The 21237-nt window shown below is 44.2% G+C and overlaps 1 protein-coding gene across 3 annotated transcripts in view; it reads left to right on the top strand.

The window, feature by feature from the left end:
• The window catches only part of LOC147125080 (Krueppel-like factor 12), a 220216-nt gene extending 199295 nt beyond the window's left edge, over positions 1–20921 (top strand). For all 3 annotated transcript variants that reach the window (XM_085997074.1, XM_085997090.1, XM_085997082.1), the window contains 2 exons: positions 716–864; positions 18449–20921. In XM_085997074.1, the coding sequence (XP_085853200.1) occupies positions 716–864; positions 18449–18630 (331 nt within the window). In that variant the 3' untranslated portion in view covers positions 18631–20921. The remainder of the gene's footprint in view (positions 1–715; positions 865–18448) is intronic.
• The last annotated feature ends 316 nt before the right edge of the window (positions 20922–21237 follow it).

The following is a 21237-nucleotide window of genomic DNA, read 5'->3' on the forward strand; positions in this document are numbered from 1 at the left end:
AATGGGATACAGTCCTGGGAAGCTAATAGGTGCAAAAATAATTTGGAAAATAGAGTTGAGGTGCAGGAGAAATTGAGTAATAAAAGAAAAAAAACTGCATTGAGTGGAAACAAGTGGGCTTTGGCAGTTATTATCACGCTACAATCGTTTTTTTTAATATCGATGATCATTCATTTTTATTTAATTTTTGCAACCATTAATTTTGCTAACTTTCTATATCTTACCACAAGCTGTACTACAGTTATATTCCTGTTGGTGGTGCTATTGAGCTATTAGCAGTCTGCCATGTCAGCAGTACCACTGGGAGGAATGTTTGTGTAACTGCAGTCATGTCTGGTTGTAGTGAACCAGAATCAAAACTAGTGCGAATTTTCTCCCTTTTCTTGGGGAACAGGGACAGCCCTTGAGACAGCTGTTAGTGAGTGGAGGAAAAACAAACACGTTTCAGATTTTATCTAATGAACTTGCAGTTGCTGGTGGGAAGGTTCAAATGAGACTTTTATGAGCCTTCCATATATTATTCCTTCTAAAAGATATAATAAAGACATTCTATTGGTCCTCCAGGGAAACCAACTCGCATTAGCATGAAATTAAGTGGAAATGCTACCGTAGTTACTGGATGATTAATTTCTTTAAATTTTTTTTTTTAAAGAAGCACACCTTTATAAGCTTGAATATTTCTAACATTGCAACTTTTACACTCTGCCTCTCGTAGTGCTCAGAGCATGCACGGAATACGACGGCTGCCAAGATCCGAGTCGCCGGATCCCAAAAGGAGGCGTGTACACCAGTGCGACTTTGAGGGATGCAACAAGGTGTATACGAAGAGTTCTCACTTAAAGGCACATCGAAGAATCCACACGGGTAGGTGCAGCTCCCAGAGTGCGGAATCCAGGCTGTTTTATTCGAGCCAGTTTTGATTATTAGAATCAGTGGCTTATTTGTTGTTGTTTGGCAAAGTCCAGGCTTTTGAAGTATCTTGTCAACATAAATGTTAGGGTTTCTAACATGCCACATTGATGGTAGCATAGCTAACAAGTGACATAGATGGTAGTGTATCTAAAGGAATGTAGATGGAGGGGTACCTTACATGCCAGGAAGATGTTCATGTGCTTTTTATTAACCATTGTACATTATTCTCTTGCCCTTTAGTACATTGACTAATGCAAGAGTCTGGTAGTGAGAAGGTGGGCCTACTGTCTACTGCCACCTCTATGCGAGCTTCTGAATTATCCGTCATGGGAAGCCTTGCTTTCCCAGAGGTGCTGAGCTTAGGAAACTACTTCGATAGCAGTCTTGACAAAGGGTTTTGACCCGAAACGTTGACTCTAATTTCTCTCCACGGATGTTGCCTGGCCTGCTGAGTTTTTCCAGCATTTTCTGTTGTTATTTAGGAAACTACTTGCTGGGTAAAGCCCTAGTATTAGTTCCGTGCATGGTGACACCTATGCTGATGGCAATTAAAATTTCATCAACCTTCTTCACACTTTGAAAGGTTGCTCTACATTGTGTCTGGTAATGGTTAACTTTAAATAAACTTATTTACTTAATTCATCACACCTGTATGAGCCTCTCCTTCTGGCTTTGTGTTTCATATCTTTGAACCATTGGGGTCTGTCTCTGTACGGTTTGGCTCCAGCCAGCTGGGAGATGATGTTGCTACATGATGTCCCTCCTGAGCTCCAGCGTGCAAGTGGAGTAATGGCCGCAGGTCTCTGAATTCCTGCAGCATGAGATACATATAGAGATTTGTAGACTGACCATAAATCTGTAACTTCACATAAGTCTGCATTGCTTAAACTTGTCACAGATGCAGGAAGTGGACTCCTCCAACTTGCCCACCATCTCCACCACGTGCATGGAAACACTGCCTGCACAAGATTGCTGCTCCTGCATCATATTTCCTTTGAAGACCAGGCCACCGAGATCTGGTCCTTAAGCTCCTCGACCCATGGAAGTTGTTTCCCCACCCTCTGGAGGAACGGCTTGCAACCCCCACTCTTTCCACTCCCAGGCCCTCCTGCTCAATAGTGCTCTGTGTTTCACCCAGTGATAAGCCCATTGTCTTGCAAACTAACTCCTCCCTTGTGGGTGCATCTGGACTGGTGCTCAAATATGTTAGATACCATGACTGAGTTGGTGAGGCCAGGGCAGGAGTTGTAGAGCTAGATGTGCCGAGCTACTCTTCTGAATCCACAGATTCCCTTCGGAAGGTTAAGAAATGATGGCATGTTTAACAGGGTAGACAATCATGTGGCAGCTCAGTCACACTGGATTTAGCAACAACCAAATGCACGGTACCATTTCTCCTGCCTTTACTAATCTTTTCTTGACCGCTCGTCTCCCACTTCCAATCACCTACCGCCTGTCTTGTGTGAGGCATTGCGAGTATATCGAGTGATATGGTAGTTAAAAAAAGGTGCATTAGTGTTTACAGGAGTGTCTTGTGAATATTTTAGTTTTCCATTCACCCAGTAATTTGCAGTGAGGGCATGGTAGGTGTAGAGGTGAGTCTTGCTGCTATCACTTACAGTATATGAATGCACACTTGGGCCTTCACTTACCCAGGCTAACCTTATGTGGTCATTAAAGTCTCCTGGTACTGTGGTAGTATGTGGGATGGTGAAGGTAGCACTTGCGTCTTCAACCTCCTTTCTCCACAATACCTGGATGACTCTTTTATCGCCCCGCCCCCCCGAGGCTGCTGCTCCTTCAGTTATTCTTCCACTTATGGCTCCTAGGTTGGGCAGAAGTCCCACCCGTCACTTCTCCGGTAGCTTGGGAGAAATGTCTCACTGTCTCCGTGCTCAGAGCTGTTCCATTACAACTCTGCAGCCTAACTGAGGTAGGAAGGGGTATGATTTAGGACAACATAATGCTGCTTTTTTGCCCAGAGTTCTGGCCAGTTTTTACCCCTCAATCAACATCACTAAAACAGATTATCTAGTCATCGCATTGCTGTTTGTGGGAGCTTGCTGTGCACCAAATTGTCTGCCGCGTTTCCTACATTACAACAGTGACCACACTGCAAAAGTACTTTGGCTATAAAGCGCTTTGGGACATTGTGAGGTCGTGAAAGACGTTGCATGAATATAAGTCGTCTTTTCTTTTTCTTTTCTTTCTTGTTTTACTTTGACAATATAGCAGCATCACGCAATGCTCCCGCCATTGCCCTATCCCTAAAGGGCGTGAATTCTGTGCCTCTGATGATGTGCCACACCCAGATATTCGTGAGTGCTCAGGGTTGCTACTCAAAGTGTCAGACACAAAGATTCATCCCTGTTTGTGCCTTCAGCAGATCTCAGTGGGGAGTGGTGACACACACAAAGAAAAATGTGGAGAGCACTGCGCTCGTAGATCAAGGGTCTTCATTTGAGGAGCACTTTCCCAGCATTCTGATTTACAAAAAGAACAGCACAATGAACTTTGGCAGACTGCAGCCTTCAGATTAATATTGCACCTGGGCTAAGAGCTTGCAATAACTTGTCCTAATAGGAGTCAAGCAGCTAAACAATTCAATAACTGTTCATTTTTTTTATATATAAAGGTTGCTTTCCAGTTACGACATCTGATGTCCACAAGAGGGTGCTGGAGGTCTGAAGTGGCTCAGTGCTTCGATATAATGTGCCGGACTCCTGGGTGCCACAAGGATCTCTATTTAAAATTAGTTACAGATGACCACAAAAAAAAATCACTTGAATTTTTTTTTCTCAAAAATGTCTGTAGCATGTTTCCTAATGTTCCTCCCTCAGTTTCTCCCCTCAGCCCCCAACCTCCCACCCCATCCATGTGATGCTTCTCATTAGCACCAGTTTTTGTGACTTCTCATGTATTTTGTTGCAGAGTGAGAGTGGGTTTCTGGGGTGGTCAGTCCCTCGGGAATGCAAGGACTGGGGTGGTCAGTCCCTCGGGAATGCAAGGACTGGGGTGGTCAGTCCCTCGGGAATGCAAGGACTGGGGTGGTCAGTCCCTCGGGAATGCAAGGACTGGGGTGGTCAGTCCCTCGGGAATGCAAGGACTGGGGTGGTCAGTCCCTCGGGAATGCAAGGACTGGGGTGGTCAGTCCCTCGGGAATGCAAGGACTGGGGTGGTCAGTCCCTCGGGAATGCAAGGACTGGGGTGGTCAGTCCCTCGGGAATGCAAGGACTGGGGTGGTCAGTCCCTCGGGAATGCAAGGACTGGGGTGGTCAGTCCCTCGGGAATGCAAGGACTGGGGTGGTCAGTCCCTCGGGAATGCAAGGACTGGGGTGGTCAGTCCCTCGGGAATGCAAGGACTGGGGTGGTCAGTCCCTCGGGAATGCAAGGACTGGGGTGGTCAGTCCCTCGGGAATGCAAGGACTGGGGTGGTCAGTCCCTCGGGAATGCAAGGACTGGGGTGGTCAGTCCCTCGGGAATGCAAGGACTGGGGTGGTCAGTCCCTCGGGAATGCAAGGACTGGGGTGGTCAGTCCCTCGGGAATGCAAGGACTGGGGTGGTCAGTCCCTCGGGAATGCAAGGACTGGGGGGGTCAGTCCCTCGGGAATGCAAGGACTGGGGTGGTCAGTCCCTCGGGAATGCAAGGACTGGGGTGGTCAGTCCCTCGGGAATGCAAGGACTGGGGTGGTCAGTCCCTCGGGAATGCAAGGACTGGGGTGGTCAGTCCCTCGGGAATGCAAGGACTGGGGTGGTCAGTCCCTCGGGAATGCAAGGACTGGGGTGGTCAGTCCCTCGGGAATGCAAGGACTGGGGTGGTCAGTCCCTCGGGAATGCAAGGACTGAACCACCTTGGACTCCACCTCCCCGCCGCCATATGAAAGCATCATTTAGGAGTTGATTTTGAAGAAAACCATTGTGGTTGCTTCAACGAGCTCAACCTCCAACAAGCTCAGGTGCAGGGTTGGCAAGGAATTCTCCCAATGAGAGAATTCCCTCTCCGGTGTCAGCTTGATCTAATTTGATGCGCCTGTTCCCCGGGCCCTCTGGATTTGAATCCATTGTTTGGCATTATTTAAAAAAATAACAAGTATTAAAATGATTTCTCCTTCCTCTCTTGGTGGCAGTGATCCGAACTGAAGGACCCCAGGACAGCACCAGAAATGTCTTGTCTTTCACATGAGCTCCGAAATGGAGTGTCGTTGGATTATTGGGGGCAAGGTGGGGGGAAGATTATTACAGCTAGGATAAAAAGCAAAATACTGCAGTTCCTGAAAATCTGAAATAGAACAGAAACAGAAAATGCTGGAAACACTCAAGCAGGTCAGGCAGCATCTCTGGAGAGAGGAAGGTAGGGTTAACGTTTCAGGTCTTGTGACCCTTGGGTTCTGATAAAGGAACGTAAGGCCTGAAACGTTAACCCTACCTTCCTCTCTCCACAGATGCTGCCTGACCTGCTGAGTGTTTCCAGCATTTTCTGTTTTTTATCACGGCTGAGCCTGACCTTGTATATATGGACATCTTTCAGGCTGCCTAGCCCAGAAACATTGAGGCCAATTGTTGCACTGCTAATGCCACCCTAATGAAATCAACTAACTCAGCAAAGACTGGGGCTTGACCCCGGGACGTTCCTGGTCTGTCCCACACGGTGTATTGAACCAGCCTGGCCTGCACGCCTTGTCCACATTACTGTCCACGTGGGCTGCTACTCTGCACAGTGTTAATGACAGGAAACAACATGTGGGGAGGGGGATGGTTCTGGAGAAGGAGGAGGTGCAGAGAAAAGACTTGTGAATCCTAGGAGTGGGACAGTGCAACATGAAGGCAGAAAAGGTCATTGGGCCAGATTAAAAGACGCATTATTGTTATTGTTATAAAAAAAATTATTACACAAAATTAGGGCTCATGGGATTGGGGGTAATATATTGGCATGGATTGGTTAACGGACAGAAAACAGGGAGTTGGAATAAATGCGCCATTTTCGGGTTGGCAGGCTGGGGTACCGCAAGGATCAGTGCTTGGGCCTCAGCTATTTACAATCTATATCAATGACTTAGATGAGGGGACCAAGTGTAATGTTTGCTGACGATACAAAGCTAGGTGGGAAAGTAAGTTGTGAGGAGGATGCAAACAGGCTGCAAGGGGATATAGACAGGCTAAGTGAGTGGGCAAGAATATGGCAGATGGAGTATAATGTGGGGAAATGTGAAGTTATCCACTTTGGTAGGAAAAATAGAAAAGCAGAATATTTTTTAAATGGTGAGAGATTGGGAAATGTTGGTGTTCAGAGGGACCTGGGTGTCCTTGTACACGAATCACTGAAAGTTAACATGCAGGTACAGCAAGCAATTAGGAAAGCAAATGGTATGTTAGATATAAAAACAGAAAATGCTGAACTACTCAGCAGGCCAGGCAGCATCTGTGGACTAGAATTCACTTGATGATCAATTTACATCCAGAAATTATTTTTACTGGGACAGAATAGTTTTAGAGCATAACATGACTGGGAAAAACTCAATCAAGTTCTCCCAATGGCCTAGTGGATGCAGGCAGCCTGCAGTGTAGTACTGAGCCGTGTAGACCAGAAGGTCCCAGGGTGGAATTCCAGTCTGTGTTAAGTTAGCGGATCTCAGTCAGGGTACCAGTAGGGCACTGCAGTTTGCTTCAGTGCCCTTAGGCTGGTGGGGGGGGGGGGGATATAAAAAACTGTCATTAGATTCTGGCTCCTGATTATCTGTGCGACTCCTGCTGGAAGTGCACACATGTGCCCGTCAGGTGAGAACAGGATCACGCTTAGCCGCGAAGACCCACTTTGGAATAAATCTAACTTTATCCATTCAGCTTGCCTAGTTTGCAGCATTTTAAAAAATCACAATGTGGTCACTAATTCTGAACGCTTCCCTCTAAATATTAAAACACCTCAATATTAGAATTATATTCCTAACACCAATTGATGCCTAATTCCTCGTGACTACACATGGGGACAAATGAACTCTTGGGTCTTTTATAAGTTGACCACAAATGGCTCCACAAAGCCCAGAAAGGCCATCCCCCGGGTTCAGCTTGCATTTGTGTAGCTTCAGCGGATAATTTATGTCATCTTGATTTAATATTCTAGTAACTAATCCAATCTGTAGCATCAGTAGTCAGCCAGTTGATCTTCAGTGACCTCACGATAAACACCTCAAATAACTCTGGAATGATCTATTCTGTACAAGTGCCTGGGCTAGAGTACACTGATCACGATTAGAATCTGTACGCCCATAAATATCAAGGCAGTCTGTTGAACAAGATATTTGCCCTATGCTCTCTGTCGACAATGAATGAAGTATTTTTTCACACTTTAGTTTAGGCCCAATATAATGCAAAAAGGGAAATATGTTCAGTAAATAGTACACACATTATATAGGATTACATAGGATATACGGCACAGAAACAGGACATTCGGCCCAACCAATCCATGCCGGCGTTTATGCTCCACTCGAGCTTCCTCCCATCTTTCCTCATCTAACTCTATCAGCATAACCCTCTCTTCCTCCCCTTAAATGCATCTATACTATTCGCCTCAACTATTCCCTGTGGTAGCGCGTTCCACATTCTCACCACGTTATAGGAATATAAGTTTCTTCTGAATTCTTTATCTGATTTTTTAATCAAATTGAGATCTCATCAGCCAGCACAAATCTAATGCCCTACTGGAAACCTCCGACTGATGCAAGATACCAATTTTCTGAGTGTAAAGGGTGTGTTTGTATTCATCAAAGTGAACTGAGAGCGTGTCACTCCCAAGTTCACTTGGGGTTTGGAACGGCCATTTACACTGGCTCTTCCAAGTGCAGCCTTTGCTACTTGATGTCAGTGTTAGCACTGCTGATGTTCTAGCATCAGCTGAAGTACAGAAAACACTTCTTATTGAAACAAGATTATTAATTTGCTATTACTCCAAAATTGTATGTTGGTTTAACATTGAAGCAGTAAAACTTTTATACTGCACTTACAACAGGAAATGTAAACTCCACCTACAACTCTGTACTTTTGACCAGCTTTACACTGCCATCTGGGCATGAAATCACAGCTTTCACTTCCAGGGTTTATGCACCAACTGCTTTGCCATGATGCTAAAGTTCATGGTTGAAAGCACCAAACACTTCTTTGGTATTTGTACTCAGCACGAACCTGCAATGAAATCCAATAAAATTAATGTGGAATTTCAATTTAAGATAGTAGCAGCTCTGCAGTGAAATGAATTGAAACTTTCACTTAGGCATAAGTTAGTGAGCCAGCCAGCCAGCAAAGCATGAGACAGCACTGAAAACAGATTTGATATGATCATTCTGTTCCATGTAATACTGGCGACACTTTTCATGAAATAATCAAACTTATGCTAATACAGTTTAACACTGCACAATATTCATCTTATTTTATTCTTTTGGCCAGTTTTTCCCCTCCTGGAGACTCTGACTGCTAATGTACAGTTCCACAGGTATTGATTGACAAGTGACTATTCTTTGTGTGTGAAGCTGGACAATGAACTGCAGCAAATTATTCACAGCCAGACCACATCTGTCTTCATTAGATGTCTGGACACCTGCACCTCAGGGATCGGTGCTGGGTCCCTTGTTGTTTGTGATCTACATAAATGATTTGGATGAGAATGTAAAAGGTATGATCAGTAAGTTCGCAGATGACACGAAAATTGGTGGGGTGGTAAATTGCGAGGAGGAAAGCCTCAGGCTACAGGACGATATAAACGGGTTGGTCAGATGGGCGGAAAAGTGGCAAATGGAATTTAACCCTGAAAAGTGCGAGGTGATGCATTTTGGACGGACAAATAAGGCAAGGGAATACACAATGAGTGGTAGGACCCTAGGAAGTACAGAGGGTCAGAGGGACCTTGGTGTACATGTACATAGATCCCTGAAGGCAGCGGAACAGGTAGATAAGGTGGTTAAAAAGGCATATGGGATACTTGCCTTCATTAGCCGAGACATAGAATATAAGAGCAGGGAGGTTATGATGGAGCTGTACAAAACGCTGGTGAGGCCACAGCTGGAGTACTGTGTGCAGTTCTGGTCACCTCACTATAGGAAGGATGTGATTGCTTTGGAGAGGGTGCAGAGAAGAGTCACCAGGATGTTACCTGGGATGGAGCGCCTCAGCTATGAAGAAAGACTGAACAGGCTGGGGTTGTTTTCCTTGGAGCAAAGAAGGCTGAGGGGGGACCTGATTGAGGTGTACAAAATGATGAGGGGCATAGATAGGGTAGACAAAGAGGAACTTTTCCCCTTAGTAGGGGGGTCAATAACAAGGGGGCATAGATTCAGGGTAAGGGGCAGGAGATTTAGAGGGGATTTGAGGAGGAACTTTTTCACCCAGAGGGTGGTTGGAATGTGGAACTCAATGCCTAAAAGGGTGGTAGAGGCAGGAACCCTCACAACATTCAAGAAGCATTTGGATGAGCACTTGAAATGCCATTGCATACAAGGCTATGGACCAAATGCTGGAAAATGGGATTAGACTGGACAGGGATGGATGGGCGGCGCAGACACGATGGGCCGAAGGGCCTCTTTCTGTGCTGTAAAACTCTATGACTTTCCAGCAGGGGTCAATGAATAGTGAGCAGGAGTCAAACCTTTGTTAATTTTACCCTCATCAGCCTGGTGGTGCTGGGGGTCAATCGTGGCATCAATACGATTCGTGCAATAGATTAGCACTCTTCCTAAGAAATGTACTACAGCAAGTAACAAGGGATTTATTTAAAATCAAAGACACCTCTCTAGATGAGTCAAGACTGCCCCTCTGCATAAGAACATAAGAAATAGGTGCAGGATTAGGCAATTCGGCCCTTTGAGCCTGTTCTGGCATTCAATAAGGTCATGGCTGATCTTCTACCTCATCTCCACCTTCCCACACTATCCCCATATCCTTTGGTTCCCTTAGTATCCAAAAATCTATTGATCTCTGTCTTGAATATACTCAACGACTGAGCATCCATAGCCCTCTGGGGTAGAGAATTCCAAAGAATGAAGAAATTTCTCCTCATCTCAGTCCTAAATGGCCGACCCCTTATTCTGAGACTGCGACCCCTGGTTCTAGACTCCCCAGCCAGGGGAAACAACCTCCCAGCATCTGCCCTGTCAAGCCCCTTAAAAATGTTATACATTTCAATGAGATCACCTCTCATTCTTCTAAACTCTAGAGAATATAGATCTAGTCTACTCAATCTGTCCTCATAGGACAACCGCCCCCCCCCCCCCCCCCCCCCAATCCCAGGAACCAGTCTGGTGAACCTTTGTTGCACTCCCTCTAAGGCAAGTAAATCCTTCCTTAGGTAAGGAGACCAAAACTGTGCACAGTACTCCAGGTGTGGTCTCACCAGGGCCCTATATAATTGCAGTTAGATGTCTTTACTGTTATACTCAAATCCTTTTGTAATAAAGGCTAACATACCATTTCAAAAGTTAAAATATTGCGGATGCTGGAAATCTGAAATAAAGACTGAACAAGCTGGAAATACTCAGCAGGCCAGGCAGCATCTGTGGAGGGAGAAACCGAGTTAACGTTTCAGGTTGATGACCTTTTGTAAGAACTGGAAAAAGTTAGAGATGTAACAGATTTTAAGCAAGTGCAGGGAAAGGTGGGAGGGGAGGAAAGAACAAAAGGGAAGGTCTATGATAGGGTGGAAGGCAGGAGAGATTAAATTACAAAAGGTATGTGACAAGTAAAGAAACAAAGCTGAGTCTAGAAGAGGTGTAAATGGGTATAGCAGAATCATCCACAGCTGCCATCTGAAAAAATAGGGGCAGAGGTTATGGTCTGAAATAGCTGAACTCGATGTTGAGTGCAGAAGGCTGTAAAGTGCCTAATAGAAAGATGAGGTGCTGTTCCTCGAGCTTATGTTGAGCTTCGTTGAAACAGTGCAAGAGGCTGAGGACAGAGGTGTTGGGAGTGGAGCGGAGAATTAAAGTGACAGACGACCGGAAGCTCAGGGTCATGCTTGCGGACTGAACGGAGGTGTTCCGCAAAGCAGTCACCCAATCTGCATTTGGTCTCCCCAATGTAGGAGACTGCATCGTGAACAGTGAATACAGTATATTAAATTGCACGAAGTACAAGTAAATCGCTGTTTCACCTGGAAGTAGTGTTTGGGGTCCTGGACAGTGGCAGGGAGAAGGTGAAAGGGCAGGTGTTGCATCACCCCCGCCTCCTAAATTGATCAAGTGAATTCTAGTCAGATAAATGTGAACCTGCCAGATACTGTATTGAGGGATGTGTTGTAGACTGACTTTGGAGTTTGATTGAACTCCATGATAGAGTTACAGATACCTTTTACATTAAACCCAGTTATAAAATCTTTTGTTTGTGTTCTACTTCAGATGTTGCTAAGATACAAAAGTGGTTGTATCTGTTTGTGGTTGGCAGACGTAGTAGTCTCTCAGTTCAGATAGGCAGATCAAACAGTGCTGTACTTTATTAGATTCTTGAAGCAGGTCAGTTAAAATGGATGTGGATTAAACTAATAAAAGTGAAAAGAGCTGTGTTTAGACAGGGCGATCATAGAACATTTTGCTGAAAGGATTGGGACATTATAGGAATTTGTAAATGTGTTTATAAGTTTTCAAATTGTACAGGCTTTGGAAATGCCACATCTGCTAGTCAACAAATGTTTTTATGATTTTACCTGTTTTCTTTTTTACAAGACATGATTGCACATAGGAAAAAAGAAATGGTAGACTTGTTCTATGAAAGTGGACTCTGGCCTTTGTCAAAAATAGTAACTTTCAGAAGTTTACCTGCAAAAGTAAATGTTTTGCCAAGTGCCTTGGATCATATGCTATATGGAGGCACATCTAGTACAGTACTCGATCACCATGAGGGGTTTGTTAGTGCTTCCCTTTTCTACGGCTTATTTACTTGATGGATGGCCAATGTGAGAGTTAAGTCTTGTTTCCCACAAATGTATGTTCGACCTATTTGAACCTATAGTGAGGACAACTGGTAAACTTTGCAAGTGTATGTTAAATCTGGAAACAAAAGCTTAAGGAATCTCACACGGAGCAGAATTTAGTGAAGTGGTTAATATAGTGGAACTCCTCGAGATGTTTCCTCTGCAGGTCGGAAAACAGCAGAAAAAAGTGAAATTCCTTATACTTGTGTTATGCCTATGCTAGTAACTTCTATGCAAAGGATCTTGGTTACGTGGAATAATTTGCATTTTTTCACAAAGCTCTTCTCTCTCTTAGGCAGTCCCTCGGAACCGAGGATGACTTGCTTCCACATTAAAAATGAGTTCGCAGGTGACTGATGAGTCCAATGCGGGACCTACAGTCTCTGTCACAGGTGGGGCAGACGGTGGTTAAAGGGGCGGGTGGGTGGGGTGCTTGGGTTGACGTGCGCTCCTTGCGTTGCCTGCGCTTGGCTTCCGCTTGCTCCCGGTGAAGAGACTCGGTATTCGGCGCCTTCCCGGATGCTTCTCCTCCACTTTGTGCGGTCTTGGGCCAGGGATTCCCAGGTGTCAGTGGGGATGTTACACTTTTTCAAGGAGGCTTTGAGGGTGTCCTTGAAGCGTTTCCTCTGCCCACCTGGGGCTCTCTTGCTCCAAGTAGAGAGCTTGTTTTGGGAGTCTCGTATCGGGCATGCAGACAATGTGACCCGTCCATCGGAACTGATTGAGCGTGGTCAGAGCTTCGATGCTGGGGATGTTGGCCTGAGCAAGAACACTGACGTTGGTGCGCCTATCCTGCCAATGGATTTGCAGGATCTTGCGGAGGCAGCGTTGGTGGTACCTCTCCAGTGCTCTGAGGTGCCTGCTGTACATGGTCCATGTCTCTGAGGCATACAGCAGGGCAGGTATCACTGCTGCCCTGTAGACCATGAGCTTAGTGCCGGGTTTGAGGTCCTGGTCTTCAAACACTCTCTTCCTCAGGCGACCGAAGGTTGCACTGGCACATTGAAGGCAGTGTTGGACTTCGTCGTCGACGTCTGCCCTTGTTGACAGTAGGCTCCCGAGGTATGGAAAGTGGTCCATGTTGTCCAAGGCCTTGTCGTGGATTTTGATAATCGGGCGGCAGCACTGTGTGGCGGGGGCAGGTTGGTAGAGGACCTTTGTCTTACGGATGTTTAGTGTAAGGCCCATGCTCTTGTACGCTTCGGTGAAGGTGTTTACGATGGTTTGGAGTTCGACCTCCGAGTGAGCGCAGACGCAAGCATCGTCTGCATACTGTAATTCGATGACAGAGGATGGGACGACCTTGGATCTGGACTGGAGGCGATGGAGGTTGAACAGTTTCCCGTTTGTCTGCATTGTCGTGTCAGTACAAGGTGATGAGGTTTGCAGAGTATTAAGGTAGCTCCCACCTCCACAGTCTGTCCTAATTTGATGATATTCATTTTCTATGGGGAGGGTGAACACATGATGGGGAATGTTAGATCAGCAGCCTCTATGATAGCAGGATTTCTGTTCATTGCCTTGCTTGAGTAGTCACTACATTATTATTGTGGGTTTGTGTCACTTCCTGACCGGCTGTGCACTGCACTCGTCTTTCATTTAGTATGACAACTATACACTGTCAATATCCACCAACAGAGCTGGAACTTCCGTTTCTGTGTTCTTTCCTTTCAGTAATGAGGCTTTTCTTCAGCCTTAAATAGTTGAAAAGGTTCCTATTTCCAAGATTGTGAGGGACAATTAATCGTTCCCCTAGCTGCTAGGAGCAGGTTTATAGTATGGCCTGCTATTGTCGGTTTTATTCTTTAAGTCCGCTCCCAAATTAGGTTACAAAATAAAAAATATTAATGAATCCTGATAAGTAATACTGAGCCTTGTGTTAAATGATCAAGGGGTTAAAATGTCAGACCCATACTTTCTTTCATTCCCAAATTAATATTATTCCTTTGTTACTGGACCATTTAACTAATGTGATCGTGGGTTAAGCACGGTCATAAATTAGTAGCACTCTCATTTCTGAATTAGAAGGTTGTGGGTTCAAGCCTCACTGCAGGACTTAAGCACATAATCTAGGCTGACACCAGTTCAGTACTAAGGGAATGTTGCACTGTCGGAGGTGCTGTCTTTTGAATGAGATGTTAAACCGACACCCCATCCACTTGGCTGTAAAAGATCCTGTGGCACTTTTTGAAGAAAAGCTGGTGAGTTCTTCCAGCATCCTGGCCAATATTTACCCATCAAGCAACATCGCCAAAACAGATTAACTGGCCATTACTATTTGTTCTGCATTTGCCTATAAAACGACAGTGACTACATAGAGTCTATACCACAGAAGCAAGCCATTCGGCCCAACTGGTCTATGCCGGCGTTTATGCTCCACACGAGCTTCCACCCATTGAGACTACACCTCAATGATTGGCTGTAAAGCACTCTGGGACATCCTGAAGACATGAATGGCGTTATATAAATGCAAGTTCTTTCTTTCTGTCTGTTCAGCCCATCATATCGTTCAGTGGACCAGAGGTTTTGAGATGTAAATTTGAACTGTTAATAACTGAGCACGTTTCTTTCCCACCTCCCTCCTCTACCTTTGCCCCATGCACCAACCCCCAATTTTCTCCCCATCTCTTCTGAAGGTGCTTACTGGCGCTGGGTTATTGTTCCATGGAAGCTGGTAGTCCTCCATTACCTCACCCACCATGACATTCTCATTGTGAGCCTAGACATGAAGGTATCACAAAAGAAGTTCGATCCTGTCCTTGCCCAACACCAATGTGTGCACTTTTTTTGCCAGGCATTATTCTGTAGCAGTCTGAAGCAGAAACTCTGGCTGTCTTTCTCCACTTGTTTCCTCTGTCCCCATTCCTCAGCCCAGGGATACTGAAGCTAAGCTGATCCCCCGTCATTGCTTTATGTACAGACCAGAGCTTGAGCCTCGAACTTCTTGGCCTCTGTGGTTCAGTAACACAACACCCATTTCTTTTACTCACTGAGCTTTCAGAGGAGTTAATCACTGCACTTTTAGCAAGCGACTTATTGGAAAACATCGAACACGAGTCTTTATTTCACGGCATTTGTGTGGTGGGTCAGGGGGTGAAGAAGTTTGCCTGTAGTAACTTGTGATTAAAGAGGCATAATTACGTGCATGTAGAAGTGCAAATGTGGCCACAAAAGTGAAACTAAATGGAACATTAATTGAAGGAAAGCTTGCACTCGGGTGCATGTTTTTCTCTCTTTCAGCATAATACTTTCAAAGAACACAAAACAAAAGCTGCGATAGGCGTGTAATCACAACAGTCATTCTTTTCTCTCTCACACCTGATACAGCTTTTGAAATTTGTCCTTTTGTTTTTCATAATTACTTAAGAAAAGCTACTGAGCAGCAAGTACTCAAAGCTAAAGAAAAATATTCCACCAGTACAGTGACTGGTACTGGTGCATCTTGGAAAATTAGATGTATTGCACATGCTCAGACTGCAAAGTTGAGGAGAAGGCTGAGGCCTTCAAGTAAAAACTTTAATGGAAGGATTCCAGTTGTGCAGACAGGAATTGCATCCAGTGGTAAGATTGTTAATAATAAGAACATAAGAAAGAAGAAACAGGAGCAGGAGTAGGCCAATTGGCCCCTCGAGCCTGCTCCGCCACTCAATAAGATCATGGCTGATCTGATCCTAACCGCCAATCTACTATCACAGAACCATCTCCTGAATCTAACAGAATTAGACACACGAAATAGGAGCAGGATCAGGCTACACGGCCCCTGGGCCCGCTCCGCTACCCACAGGGCCATGACCGATCCGAACCTAGACTCATGTCCAAATTCCTGCCCGCTCCCCGTAACCCTTTATTCCCTTTACTTCTAGGAAACTGTCTATTTCTGTTTTAAATTTATGTAATGATGTAGCTTCTACAGCTTTTTGGGGCAGCATATTCCATGGACCTACCACCCTCTGAGTGAAGTAGTTCCTCCTCATCTCAGTTTTGAAAGAGCAGCCCCTTATTCTAAGACTATGCCCCCTAGTTCTAGTTTCACCCATCATCGGGAACATCCTCCCCGCATCCACCCGATCCAACCCCTTCACAATCTTATATGTTTCAATAAGATCGCCTCTCATTCTTCTGAACTCCAATGAGTAGAGTCCCAGTCTACTCAACCTCTCCTCATATGTCCATCCCCTCATCCCCGGGATTAACCGAGTGAACCTTCTTTGTACTGACTCGAGAGCGAGTATGTCTTTTCTTAAGTATGGACACCAAAACTGTATGCAGTATTCCAGGTGCGGTCTCACCAATACCTTGTACAACTGAAGCAATACCTCCCTATTTTTATATTCTATCCCCCTAGCAATGAAAGCCAACATTCCATTGGCCTTCTTAATCACTTGTTGCACCTGCATACTAACCTTTTGAGTTTCGTGCACCAGGACCCCCAGATCCCTTTGTACTTCAGTACTTTCCAGTTTCTTGCCATTAAGATAATAACTTGCTCTACGATTTTTCCTGCCAAAGTGCATAACCTCACACTTCCCAGTATTGTATTCCATCTGCCAAATCTCTGCCCACTTACTTAGCCTGTCTATGTCGCCTTGCAGGTTTTTTATGTCCTCCTCACTCACTACTTTCCCTCCCATCTTAGTATCATCTGCAAACTTTGATATGTTACACTCGGTCCCCTCCTCCAAATCGTTAATATAGATTGTAAAGAGTTGGGGACCCAGCACTGACCCCTGTGGAACACCACTAGTTACTGATTGCCAGTCCGAGAATGAACCATTTATCCCAACTCTCTGCCTTCTGTTAGATAGCCAATCCTCTATCCATGCCAGAATATTACCCCCAATCCCGTGATTTTTTATCTTAAGCAATAATCTTTTGTGTGGCACCTTGTCAAATGCCTTTTGGAAGTCTAAATACACTACGTCCACTGGTTCCCCTTTATCCACCCTATATGTTACTTCCTCAAAGAACTCCAGCAAATTTGTCAAACATGACTTCCCCTTCATAAAACCATGCTGACTTTGTCCTATTACATTATGATTATCCAAATGTCCTGTTACTGTCTCCTTAATAATGGACTCCAATATTTTACCTACCACAGATGTTAGGCTAACCGGTCTATAGTTTCCAGCCTTCTGTCTACTGCCCTTTTTAAATAAGGGCGTTACATTAGCAGTTTTCCAGCCTGCCGGGACCTTTGCTGAGTCCAGGGAGTTTGGGAAAATTATTACCAATGCATCCACAATCCCTACCGCCACTTCCCTCAAGACCCTAGGATGTAAGCCATCAGGTCCAGGTGATTTATCCGCCTTGAGTCCCATTATTTTACCAAGTACCTCTTCCTTAGTGATTTTGATCGTGTTTAGCTCCTCCCCCCCATAGCCCCCTGTTTGTCCAGTGTTGGGATATTCTTAGTGTCTTCTACTGTAAAGACTGATACAAAATATTCATTCAGTGTTTTTGCCATCTCCATATTTCCCACCATTAATTTCCCGGTCTCATCCTCTAAGGGACCAACATTTACTTTAGCCACCCTTTTTCTTTTTATATAACTATAAAAACTCTTACTATCTGTTTTTATATTTTTTGCTAATTTACTTTCATAATCTATCTTCCCTTTCTTAATCAATCTTTTTGTTATTTTTTTGCTGTCTTTTAAAGTTTTCCCAATCCTCTATCCTCCCACTAGATTTGGCTACCTTATATGCCCTTGTTTTTAGTGGAATACTATCCTTAATTTCTTTACTTAGCCACGGACGGCTGTCTTTTCTTTTACACCCTTTTCTTCTCAGTGGAATATATATTTTTTTGGAAGTTGTAAAATAACTCCTTAAATGTACACCACTGATCATGTATCGTCTTACCCTTTAATCTATTTTCCCAATCCACTCTACTTAATTCCGCTCTCATACTTTCATAGTCTCCTTTATTCAAGCTTAGCACGCTTGTTTGAGATCCAACCTTCTCACCCTCTAATTGAATATGGAATTCAACCATGTTATGGTCACTCATTCCAAGGGGATCCTTTACTAGGACATTTTTAATTAATCCTGTCTCGTTACACAGGACCAGATCTAAGGTTGCTTGCCCCCTGGCCGGTTCAGTTACATACTGCTCAAGAAACCCATCCCTAATACACTCAATGAACTCATCCTCAAGGCAGCCCTGCCCAATTTGATTTGTCCAATTAATATGATAGTTAAAATCCCCCATAATTATAGATGCTCCCTTATTACAAGCCTCAACTATTTCCTGATTGATACTCCGTCCAACAGAGTTGCAACTGTTCGGAGGCCTATAGACTACACCCACTAGTGTTTTTTTCCCCTTATTATTCCTTACCTTAAAATAAGATATATAAACATATATTACAGTACAAAAGGGAATTGGGGTGTGTGGCTTTAATGGTGCCATAATACATACCTTCTCTTTGATCCTTTTTCTTATTTGGTAAGTGGTGAATTAACTCCCATGTTGCACTATTTGAATTGTCTCAGGTGTTCCTGAGGATCCAGGTAAAGGTGCTGTGTAGCCTTGGAATGCTGCTTATTAAAGTTGCGCAACAATTAACATTTTATTCTGCCTTTCTAGGAGAGAAGCCCTACAGATGCACCTGGGAAGGCTGTACATGGAAGTTTGCACGCTCCGACGAGCTGACGAGGCATTTCCGCAAGCACACGGGCGTTAAGCCTTTCAAATGCTCGGACTGTGACCGGAGCTTTTCCCGCTCGGACCACCTTGCACTGCACCGCAGAAGACACTTGATGATGTGAAGGTAGTTTAAGGCCAGCTTCACATCAGAGCTCTAGCTCTGCCTCCATCCCATTATTCAGCATTGCTGAATTCTGACAGCACCTGCTGTAAGATGGCACCTGTGGATGCCAATTCAGAGAGAGAGAGAGAGCCCACCCGCCCTCAAAAGACTGTGAAACTGTTCAAACCAGCTTTCCTTTTGATGTTAAGTACTGACTGCATTTATGTAATTTAAGCTAGGCCTGTCATTTTTGTCATAAATTTTTCTTCTTGATTATGTTAACACAGGGCAGAAAAAAAGCAGGCAGCCTCTTACTCGCAGCCTAAATCATGTTAAAATGCATTTAAATCCTCACTGGCTTGTGAATGACTTAAGGTTAAGTAAAAGCAGTAATAAAGTTGGTATGAATTATTGGTGATGAGTCTTTCAAAGAACAGAATATTCACTCTAGGTTGTGTCATTGTATTTTCTATTTAATGTGAACAATTCATACAGTGGGAACTCCTGGCATTTTGACCGATTTTTAATGTATGCTTTATCCACTCTTTAGAGCTAAGGTGCATAAACTTTGCTGATGCAAATATGATTCTCTTTCCCATGTTTCCGCTCTGCACTCCCCATGGAATTGTTGAGCAGATTTATACTTGACAAAAGAAAAGGGCCTTCCTTCCCTGGTAGCAATACTCCTGACGGATGAGGGGTTACGCAGCTGTGATGTAAAGCAGGTTTATCTTTCATCCCGCCTCTCCTCACTCCCGAAAGAATAGATAAATCCGGCTATTAGTTTTGATCCACTGTAAACAGCCCCTCGTTCTTTTATTCAGGCTGTGGGAGCTTGTTGGCGAACCAGCATGCTCTTTCCACTAACTGGCTCAGCACGGTGACGGTATCTGGTCTGGGAACTTGTTGATACTGTTCCCACCGTGGCAATCCCGGTAATACTGCAGCTCCTGCAGCAACAGAGACAACAGCTGGTTTCTGGTACTCACGCAGCCTGTTGCTGCCACCAATACCAACTGAGACATCTTGGCAGCAAAGTCAGTGATGTGTCACTAGTCCTTGTTGCTTACTGTGAATTTCTCTGCTTGTTACAACATGATACAGTACCGGAGTTGAATGGTCTAAGTAAAGAGCATATATACATTGAACTCGGCCATTGAAAGCTAACTATGAATGTCTCTATATTTAATAAGTAGTCACAAATTCTTACGATATTACTAATCGCCACATTAATTTTTCATTCAGTTTGATGAACTGTGAAGCAAGATGTAAAGTAAAGTTTTAGAGCTCTCCTAGTCACCTTGTGCTTCTGCTTTAATGCATATAAAAAGAGGCGTGTTAGGGCGGGGACTTGCAGCATTGAATGACTTGCTACCAGGATGAGTTAAAGCTGCAGCTGTCCAAGATTGCAAATGTATGCTCCATCTGCCTTGCCATGCTGTTTTTACTGCCCTGTGAGGTATTGGTTTGATTGTGTAATCTATTTATCTTGCGTGGTAGTTTGTAGATTAAAAAAAAACTCAGCCAGACCAACGAATCACATTTTAATCGGAGTATATGGGAGTATTTCTCGAATGGTCTTCAAGCTTTTGTTGGTGTAAGAGTGATCTTTAGATTTCATTAATAAATAATTAATGCTGATCAAAAACCACCACGCACACATTTAATTTGACTTGCTGCTGTTTAGCCTGAGTGTACTGACCTGGAGCAGAGACTTAAATGTGCTATTGCAGTTCTTTGGGGAATTTGTAATGACATTACATGGATAATGGGCGAGCAACAGAACCCCATAAACAGAGTAATGAATTTGCACCATTTCAAAAGGGAAATCTCATGCTCGCTGCCCCTTTAAACTCATTTTTAATTTTTATTCCAGTCATTTTTAAAATTTGAAATGGGAGTGCTGTTGACCTCATTCGGTGGAGGGCGGTTACTGGCTGGGCAGTGTCATCGAGTCCAGTGTGTGGGAAAACTGAATTAATCTGCAGAGAAAAACTGGAAGCATCCAAAGGAGAATGAGTACTGTTGTTCGATCTGTGTTTGTTTCCATTATTTCTCTCAGCCAGTTTCCCCAATTATATTGCCATTTGATGTTTAAACAACAAAATATCATGGTAGTTTTGAAAACAAGAATCATTCTTTCTGACTTTGCTTAAATGGTGCTATCAGTGAGATTACCTCTTAATGTAAACAGCAAACTGAAGATGGAAATTGTATCTCCATTCCCATTCACAGGGGGCTGGATGTCCACTAATGAAAAGAACAGTCGTGTAAAGGTGTAATTCTGTAATAAATGTTGCATCTTTCCAACTTTTGCATTCAATCTTTCATAGATGTAGATAAAATTTACAACCGATGTGATGCTGTGTGTTCTAGAATACTGTGGAGCACTTTTGCACCATATGACAGTGTGTGTAATGAGAAGCTGTTGTCTTTACCGGCAAGTTCCTATTACAATGCGACCTCTGGGACATACATTTGTGCTTTTCTCACTATTACAGAAACCATGAGGGTGAAATAGGTCTTGCCCGGTAGCACGAATCGAGCGATGTGCTATCTCACTTAGAGGGTCGGGTTGAGGAGCACGTTGGTCCTTGCTTGGTAACCATTTTAGGAAGGAAATGTG

The sequence above is a fragment of the Somniosus microcephalus genome, chromosome 1 (assembly GCF_052327205.1).
Source record: "Somniosus microcephalus isolate GS21.2 chromosome 1, FLI_Smic_1.0, whole genome shotgun sequence".
Lineage (NCBI taxonomy): Eukaryota > Metazoa > Chordata > Chondrichthyes > Squaliformes > Somniosidae > Somniosus > Somniosus microcephalus.